This window comes from Muscardinus avellanarius (assembly GCF_963383645.1).
Source record: "Muscardinus avellanarius genome assembly, chromosome: 5".
In the NCBI taxonomy this organism is placed as follows: Eukaryota; Metazoa; Chordata; class Mammalia; order Rodentia; family Gliridae; genus Muscardinus; species Muscardinus avellanarius.
This window is the reverse complement of record NC_137790.1, coordinates 73549002-73558951: the sequence shown is the minus strand read 5'-3', so window position 1 is coordinate 73558951 and position 9950 is coordinate 73549002. Positions and strand designations below refer to the sequence as shown.

Sequence of the window (9950 nt, the reverse complement as noted above, 5' to 3'; positions counted from 1 at the left end):
GGCCCGCCCTCTCCCTCCCCCTTGCCCCGCCCCACAAGCTCCGCCTATCACACTCATTTCGCCTACCAGGCCCCGCCCCGCTCCTGTCCCTTTCTATGGGTTCCTCCCACCTCTGCCAATGAGAAACAGCGGAGCGGGGGCCCGGGTCTATTGCGCATGCTCCAGGCGCGGAGCTGCGAACGCGTGAAAGGTTGCCGTGGCGCGAGGGCGGCGACGAGGCCCGGCGTTGAGGCGCGGCGTTCGGCGTAAGCCATGCCGGAAGCGGAAGCGGAAGCGTGGGGGCGGGCCAAAGCGGCCCGGGAGCCCGCGGCGGTTGATTCCTTTTGCCGAGCGGCTTTGCTCCTTTCCGTCTGGGCTTCTCTGAGGCTGCCGGCGATGGTCAGGTCCGGGTCTCGACCCGGCCAGGTGAGGGCTGCGGACCTGAGGGGTCCCCTGCGGGCGTGGAGGGAGATGGAGGGGGTTCTTCTGCCCGGGACGAGGAAAACTGCTTGAAGAAAAGAAAGACGGCGTGGCGGCGCTGCCAAGGACGGGCTGGACGGCCCCCTCCGAGCGCGGCGGCGCTGCAGGCCTGCGGGGCGCCCAGCGCGCAGCTGCCGGGCCAGGCGGCGCCCTGCCCTCGCCGCGGCTCCAGGCACTTACTTTCTCCTAGCTTCAGTACATCGTCCTATGAGATTCAGCTGCTTCGTTTTCCACCAGTTGTCACTGTTTCTGATATATTTTTTTTAAAGTCTCCCATTTAGTGTCTCTTCCCTTAGCACCGCACTTCTCAATTGTACACTCCTCCTTGTAACAAAATGATTTTGCTTAAATCCGACACGTGAACACATCTTTTGCAAGGTAAATGCCATTCTTTGGCCTGGCAACACTGCCATTTTATATCTTTTCCCAGCGTCTCCGCCCCTTTCCAAGCCAGTCATGTCCAGCACAACTTATTTTCCCTGGATGCTCTGTGCCCTCCTGCTGTCATGCCTTTCCAGGTTCTGGTTTTCCAGAAATACCCTTTTAGGCTTGATACCACCACTTTGCCCCTTCTGGTCCTTAGCTCAAGGGCCATCTCTAGAACCCTTGCCTAACAACTCACGTTTCCATTTGTTGGATGCTTTTTAGAACCCCCCCCCTTTACCTCTTATAATAACTTTTATCAAACCACTTTTCAGGCTGGAGATGTTGCTAGTCTACCTCCACTTCTAGATTATTTTATCTCTGTATCTTTTAAGGATAGTGCCTGGAATATAGTAAATTGTCAACTTTTTTGTTTTTTTCACTTATCAATATCTATCCCCGCTAATGTGAAGTTTGCACTTTTTTCAAGACCTGGCTTGAGATTTCCTTTCTTCATAAGTATTTCCAGACCAGCTCCACCTTTATAGTTTTTTTTTTTTTAATATTGAGTCAACTCAATATGCGCATTTAGTAAGGTGGAAAAACATGGTTTTTGTGGTTATAGTCATCAAGTTCAAATTCTGGCGCTATTGTAATGATAGGTAAAGTATGCTTCTCTGAGCCTCGTATCACTTTGCTATTACCAATTTATAAGATAGGTAAATTAAAGAGCCTGGTAAAATATCTTACCACAAAGCTAACATATACAACAAAATCAGTTCCCTTAATAACATCTGTTATCATCCTGATAATAATAATAGCAAACATTCAGGTAGTGATTATTATGTGGCAAGTATTACTTTTGTAAATTGCATATAACTTTGTATTTATATTGTATATAACTTTTGTATATTGCATATATGCTTTTGTATATTGCATATAACTTAATCTTTACAATAGCCTTATGAAGAAGATACTGTTAACTTTTTTATAAAATGAGATTAAAAGATGGAGAAGTTAAATAACTTTCCAACTAATGACTTACACATCTTAGCCAGCTGTGTAGCCTAAGAAACAGGATCCAGAATCACATAGCTAGTACTAGAGTGCATACTTCTCTGAAATATCACACAAAGATGTATGACTTTGAACAAGCCACATTTCTAAACTCTGTACCACATAGAAATAATGATAACTCACATGGTGTGGAATAAGTGGATGAAAGACTTTAATACATGCAAATCATTTTACAAAGGCAAAATTGTACCTAGTAGGAAATACAACAGTTAAATCCCAACATCTGGGAGGCGGAGACAGTAGGATCGTGGACAGCCTCAGCTACTTAGTGAGGCCCTTTGCAACTCCGTGAAACCCTGTTTCAAAATAAAGAATAAAAAATAGGGCTGAGGGTGTAGCTCAGAGGTAGAATGCACTTCGGTTCATCTCCAGTACTGCAAAAAAAAAAAAAAAAAAAGTTTAATGAAAACTGTGAAGATAAGTGTAAGGAAAACTAAATGGATTCTCTTCTGTATTTTGATCTGGGATACTCCTGGAGAACAGTTTTGCAGTTTGTATCAAGGGTCATTAAACTACTAATAGCCAAATAATTATACTTTCAATTCTAAATATAAAAAGGCTATTTTCACTATATAGGAAGAATTGTTCCAGGTTTGTTCTTAATTCTGAATAATATGAAGCAAATCAAGGGCATATTACATCTATTCAAGGAAACAGTCATTAAAATTTTTTAATTAATATGAAAAAATATCCAAAAGCTAAAAAATACCCCCACAAGATTCAAAATTGCAACTATCTAGTCATGAATCAGTTAAATTACATATGAAAAAGATGGAAGGACTGACTAGCAAAGAGTACATCTAGTCCTTAAATCTTGGCTACTTTTAATGGTTTAGGTATAGAACATACCCTGAAAGAGCCCATGTACTAATTTTCAAAGGTGATAGGATGAAACAAGGGTTCTTATCTCATTGGATGAATCCATTGTAATGAATTTTTTGAATGGTAACCTAGGCAGCTATGGTGTGACTGGAGGAGGTGGGTCATTGGCATGTGGCCTTGAGGATTGTGCAGTGTCCTTGGATCTCCTTGCTCTGTGGCCAGCTTCCATGATGTAAGAGGCAAGCTCTTGTGCTCTTTCCTTCTCCCCACGCCATGCCCTGAGCTCTGCCATTGTAACCTTGGTCTAACATGAATTGAATCCCTGAAATCTCTAGAACTATGAGCAAATAGATCTACTTTAAGTTGTTCTCATCAGTATTTAGATTACAGTAGTAAAAATGCGCACTTTGAAACAGTTTTCAAATACCACTAAAGGAACCATGGCTTTTTGGAAAAATGGCCATTTTTAGGGTAGAGGCAGGGGCATTATAAGATGAGCCTGGACACATCAAACCAAAATACTTCTATACAACAAAGGAAATGATGAATAGTGAAAAGGCAACCTGTTGAATGGGAGAATATATTTCTAAGCCATATATTTGATGAAGAGTTAATATCTAATATATATATGTATATGAGGAACTGTACATCTCAAACTAAACATAAAAATAGACTTAAGCCAGTTGTGGTGGTGCATATATATAATTCTTGTACTTGGTAGGCTGAGACAGGAGAATTGTAGGCTTAGGACAGCCTCAGCAAGTAGATTCTCAGCAACCTAGTGAGACCCTGCTTCCAAATAAGAAAATCAGGCTAGAGGTGTAGCTTGAAGGTAGAATGCCTCTGAGTTCAGTCTCCAGTAACACACACACACACACACACACACACACACACACACACACACACACTCAATTAAGAAGTGAAAGATGATACACAGATGGCCAGCATGTATATGAAAAGATACTCAGTATCATTAATCACCAGGGAAGTGCAAATTAAAACTAAAATGGAATATTACCTCACAAAATAAGTGTTGGTGGGGATGTTTAGAAATTGGAACCCTCGTACAGTGTTGGTGGGAATATAAGTGGTACAATTGCTATAGGTAAGTATGAAGGCTCCTCAAAAATTAAAATGATCCAACAAATCCAACTTCTGGGTATTTAAAAGAATTGAAGTCAGGATTTTGAAGAGATATTTGTACTCATATTTATGGTATATTATTCACAATAGTCAAGATGTATAAGCAACCTAAATGGCTGTCTACAGATGAATAAATAAAATATGGTATATAAATACAGTGAACTGCTTTTCAGTCTTAAGGAAATTCTACCTTATGTAAAAACAAGGATGAACCTTGAGAAAGTTCTGCTAAGTGGATTCTCTAAACTAGTCCCAGGATAAATACTGCCTAATTCAGTATCTCATATGGGTGTCTAAAGTAGGTCAGACTCAGAAATAGAATAGAATGATGGTTGCAGAGATGAAGGGTAATCAGAGTTGCTGTTCAGCAGGTATAAAGTTTAGGTTATATGAAATGAAAAGTTCTGGAGATCTGCTTACCAACCTTGTGCCTATAGTTAAAAATACTGTATTTCATTAAGGTAGAGCTCACGTTGAGTATTCTTATGGCAATATAAAAAAAAAAAATTAGCCTGAAGCACTTTGTTGTAGAAAGTAAGGGACAGCTCAAGAAATAGTAGGGAGTGTTAAAATGAGGAAGTTTTCAGTTAGCATTCTTACTACTCTGACTAAAAAAACCTGACTACAACAAAGAGAAAGAAGATATATCTGCTTAGAATTCTGGAGTTGAGTCCATGTTAGGCCTGGACTCTGCAGGTGAAGTCTGCAGAGCTCAGAGAGGGCATGGCACAGGAGGCGGAGAGAGCACGTGCATGAGCAAGGGCTTTGCTCTCATGTCATGGAGGCCAGAGGCAAGAAAGCTGGCAAATAAGGGGGTTCAGGGACACAAGTACAGTTCCCAAGGCCACACCCCCAGTGGCCCACCTTCTCCAGCCACACACCAGCTTCCTAGGTTACCACCCAATAAGTCCAGTAATGGGTCTATCTATTGATGGGATTATAACCCTCAAGATCTGATTATATCAACTGAACATCAATACATGAGTCTTTCAAAGAACATTCTTCATCTAAATCATAGCAAAAAGTCAACTTGAGGCTCCTACTGACTGAATGTGGGACAATTTTAGCACAATAAACGTTGATACTGGATTATAACCCATGGAAATAGGAATTAATAAATCCATACTAGCAAATGAACAAGGAAAAGTGAAAAGTGATTATTCCTTAATTAGTTCTGTAAGTCGAGTATCAACTATATTAATTGACATTCAACTAATACTATAGAACTAAATATCTAGAGGGATGTTCTACAAAATAATTAGCCTTTAGAGAGTAAATTTAAGAGATTTTAAAGACAATGACACCTTAAACTAGTCCCGATTAAAGGAGACTTAAGAGGTATAACAATGCAGCATGTGATCCTAGATTGGACTTGAACCTTTTTTTCTTTTTTTTGTGTGGAACTGAGGATTGAACTCAGGGGCATTCTACCTCTGAGCTACATCTTCAGCCCTATTTTTTTTTTTTTTTAAATCTTGAAGCAGGCTTTTACTAAATTGCACAGGGCCTCACTAAGTAGCTGAGGCTGGCCATGAACCTGAGGTACTCCTGTCTCAGCCTCCTAAGTACTGGGATTACAAGTGTAATCCCAGTTTTTTACTGGGATAATGGGCAACATGTGAATAAGGTCTATAAATCAAGTAATGTTATAGCAATATTATAGTGCACAGTGTTATAATACTATGTCAGTGTTTTTCAGTTTTGATAATTTTGATAATGTCCTTTCTCTTATGTAATATCAAGTGTGGAATCTGGCTAAAGCATATTTTTTGTACTTTTATTTCAAAATTCAAAAAATATTCTTCAAAGTGGAGAGGAAATGCTCCAATTTGAATAGTTACTGCTTCAGGGTGCTTTTTATCAAGATGATAATTTTCTTTGCCAAATTGTCTATAATGTAGCCTTGGATGTATAATTTTTGGAGAAATATATAGATAATCTTACAACTATGCCATATCTAATATACATTTATCCCAGACTGATCTTTTCCCCTTAGTTTTGAAAGGCAGTGAGTGTGGTGTTTGTTTTTGGAATTGATCTGGTATATAGTAACATGGCTTCTATTTTTATTATGATCCAGCCAGTACACCAACATAGATATACTGAAGAAAAGGACCTGAGAGTATGATGCAGAGACTAGTGGAGCTATGTTGCATACCATCTTATTTTCTATTATGTTGCTTCTCACTGCTGGCTTTATGGCCCTCTATCATATTCCAAATTATCTCAAGAAGTATATCAGACTAGTATTAAAAAATGTATTCTCACTGGGCATGGTGGCACATGCTTGTAATCCCAGTGCTTGGGAGGCTGAGACAGGATTGCACAGGTTCGAAGCCAGCCTCAGCTACTGAGTGAGGCTCTCAGCAACTTAGTGAGCCCCTGTTTCCAAATATAAAATAGGTCTGGGAGTATACGGGGAGAAAGCCCCTGGGTTCCACTCCCAGTATCACACACACACACACAAATGTATTCTCAGTAGCATTATTTGAAGGAGTACATTTTTAAGTAAATAATGGAATGTAACAAAAGAAAATTTTTTATTTACTGCTCAAAGCTAAATAAATATGGAAGGAAATATGCAAACATGTCAAGACAAATCACAAATGAAACAGCCAATAGTGACTGCATCCAGAGGGTGGAATAAGAGGAGAGAAGCAGGGGCATTAATGTCTTCAATTTATATTTTGAGTGGAGATTATTATATTTATATTAATAAAATGTGCTATAGAAAGTCTTTCTTTTTGCTCTCTCCCCCAGATACTCAAATTTCCCTCCCAAGAGGCAACTGTATTTAATTGTTCTCTTGTATAACTCCCAAGTTATTGGATGCATGTAAAAGAAAAGGCTATCTTGACCCTTTTTTCTATATAAGGCAGCCCACTTATGTTACTTTTCTTTTTTCTGGTGCTATGGATTGAACCCAGACGCATTACGCATTCTACCTCCAAGTTACACCACCAACCCTGTTCTCACTAACTTTTTTTTTTTTTTTTTTTTTTTTTTTTGCGGGTCTGGGGATGGAACCCAGGGGCATTTGACATCCAGGCTACACCTCCTGCCCATTTTTTATTCTTTATTTTGAAACCAGGTCTCACTGAGTTGCAGAGGACCTTACTAAGTAGCTGAGGCTGTCCGCCGAACCGCGATCCTCTGGTCTCAGCCTTCCAAATGCTGGAATTACAAGCGTGCACCACCATGCCCAGTTGTTCTCACTAACTTGCTGAGAGCTTTACTAAGTTGTTGAGGTTGGCTTCAAACCTGCAATCGCTGTCTTAGCATGCACCACCATATCCAGCTCTTATGTTATTTTTTATTTTATTTTATTTTTTGCGGGACTGGGGATGGAACACAGGGGCATTTGATCTTCGAACTATACCCCCTGCCCTATTTTTTATTTTGAAACAGGGTCTTACTAAATTCTGGAAGGCCTAAGTAGCTGAGGCTGTCTGCGAACCGCTATCCTTCCTTCTCAGCCTCCTGAATGCTGAGATTACAAGTGTGCACTACCACACTCGGCCTGCATATGTTACTTTTAAAATAAAAATCTAAAAAATTATTATCGTATCATGAGTTTAAAAAGATTGAAAGAATAAGATTACAGAGGAGCAGTAGAGATTTTTTTTTTTTTTTTCCCCTGCAGGTCTGAGTATGGAACCCAGGAGTATTCAACCTCTGAGCTACACCCCCTGCTCTTTTTTTTTTTTTTTTTTTTTTTTTTTTTTGGTGGTACTGGGGTTCCTAGAAGCCCTTCTACCTCCGGGCTACACTCCCGGACCTTTTTTTTTTTTTTGGAAACAGGGTCTCTTAAGCCAGCGAGGCTGGCTCAGAACCAGCGCGATCCTCCATGCCCGGCTATTTTTTATTCTTTATTTGCGGAGGGCTTAACTAAATAGCTGAGGTTGTCCGTGAACCATGATCCTCAGGTCTCAGCCTCCCAAATGCTGGGATTACAAGTATGCGCCAGGCGTAGTAGAGTTTTTATGTGCTGGTCTTATCAGGTCTTCTAAAGAATATGAACAAATGGAGCCAGACTTATGAACTCTGTCCTATATTTTGAACTATCTTGTACATTTCCAGGAATTTGAGGAATGTAGAATATATTCAGGGATTGAGTGTAGTTCAAACATAACCTGTAATAGATTTAAATATCTCAATTTTCAGCCAGGCTAAATAGACTTTATTTATTTATTTATTTATTTATGGTACTAGGGGTGGAACCCAGAGGCTTTCTACCTCTGGGCTATACTCCCAGACCTTTTTTATATTTTATTTGGAAACAGGGTCTCACTAAGTTCCTGAAAGCCTCACTAAGTAGCTGAGGCTGGCTTTGAACCCGTGCGATCCTCCTGTCTCAGCCTCCCAAGCGCAGGGATTACAAGCGTGCGCCACCACACCCGGCTAAATAGACTTTAAAGCACAAATACATGTGCATCTTGCTTCACATTTGATATGGAACAGATTTATTGTACTAGAGTTAAATTATAGTTGTGGCTTTTTAGGATATATCTCATTTATACATGCTACATACTTATAATAAAATATTATTTAGCTTTACAAAGGAAGGACAATTTTGAGACATGCTACAACCTGGAATATGTTTGAAAACATTATGTTAAGTGAAATAAGCCAGTCACAAAAATACAAATACTGTGTTATCTCACTTTTATGAGATCCCTAGAGCAGTCAGATATACAGAAAGTAGAATGGTGGTTGCCAGGGACAATGAGAAGGGATAACAATTTATTGTTGATAGGCTCAGAGTTTCAGTTTGGGAAAATGGAATAAAAAATATGACATTTTAGGTTTTGTCAAGATGATGTATTGGGAATATAGTAGAAAAATATTTGTATACCTAATATAATACATTATGTCATAGGTATTATCTTCAGGAAGGCATCCTGGAGCTGCTAAATTAACAAATGGAAAGAAAGGGTAAGTACTTAATAGAAGTTAATAACATGAGGAAATTTTTCAGGGCTTTGGGCTAGACTACATTTTACTTACCCCAGAAAATTAGATGGGATTCAACCTTCACAAACTCTTGGGAGTAACTACCCAGGTCAATCATTATAGTGTTTAATATTTTTTATAGTTTTTGTAATGTCCTATTGATTTTATATATAGTTAGGCAAGCTTTAATTTACCAGCCTTTGCTGGAAAGAAAATGACTCCTTACTAACACATTTTGTGAAAAATTTGTATTATTTGTAACATTAATCTTGTTTTCTAGGAGCCATTTAAGAAAAATAGCACGTTTTAATGCAGATCCATGCTATCCCACCCATTCTGATTCAGAAAGTCAGGTAAGATTAAATTGAATAGCTACAATACTCAAATTTAGTTAGTTTTCAGGTAAAAGCCAAAAAGTAGGAATAAAATGCAAAGGTGAAATATTAATTCCCCTAAGGAAGTATGAAGGCTGTTGCTTTATTGTATATTTTATTCTGATAATAAATTGCTAGTAGGAAATTTATTTAAAACTACATTTTACAAATATATTCAACATATGTATGTATATATATGTATACACATGCACATATATTTCCCTGTATTATAACTTTATATTCAAATGCATTCTAAATTATTTTCTTCTTATAGACTGAACCTCTACAGGGCCTTGATGGTTGTGCTTCCTTGCTGCGGGACATTTTGAGAAATGAAGATTCAGGTTTTATTTTTTTAAATGCTTCTTCATGGGTCATCTTTTTTCAACTAAGCAGTTTCTTTTAAATGTTAAGAAATTTTTGTTTAATTATTAATAGGTTCAGAAACAGCATGTTCAGAAAATAGATGTAATTTCAAACCTTTAGCAGGCAAAAAATATGGAACCAAGAAGAAAGGACGTGAAAAACATATTGTTCCTCCAGTTGTCTGGAAAGAAACATGTAAGCCTTTTTTCCTCTCTAATTAATGATAGTTCTTAATTCTGGGGATTTTGATAAATTATCAGGATATGTAGTTGCCTTTCATTTAAATAACATGTTAAGTATATATATACACTTATGCTTCTCTTTCTCTATTTAGTTTCTAATTGCTGGGTAGTCACTTTGTTTACTTTCACATTCCTAAAAAGAAAAGTAAAA

At 38.5% G+C, this 9950-nt stretch overlaps 1 protein-coding gene across 2 annotated transcripts in view; it reads left to right on the top strand.

Annotated features, from left to right (window-relative positions):
- Window positions 1-375: 375 nt before the first annotated feature.
- CCDC14 (coiled-coil domain containing 14) overlaps window positions 376-9950 on the top strand; it is a gene marked incomplete at both ends in the record, with an annotated part of 58835 nt that continues 49260 nt past the window's right edge. The window contains 5 exons of one of the 2 annotated variants that reach the window (XM_080696800.1): window positions 376-405; window positions 8744-8799; window positions 9098-9170; window positions 9466-9535; window positions 9630-9752. In XM_080696800.1, the coding sequence (XP_080552926.1) occupies window positions 376-405; window positions 8744-8799; window positions 9098-9170; window positions 9466-9535; window positions 9630-9752 (352 nt within the window). The remainder of the gene's footprint in view (window positions 406-8743; window positions 8800-9097; window positions 9171-9465; window positions 9536-9629; window positions 9753-9950) is intronic. The other variant, XM_080696801.1, reaches the window with a different exon arrangement.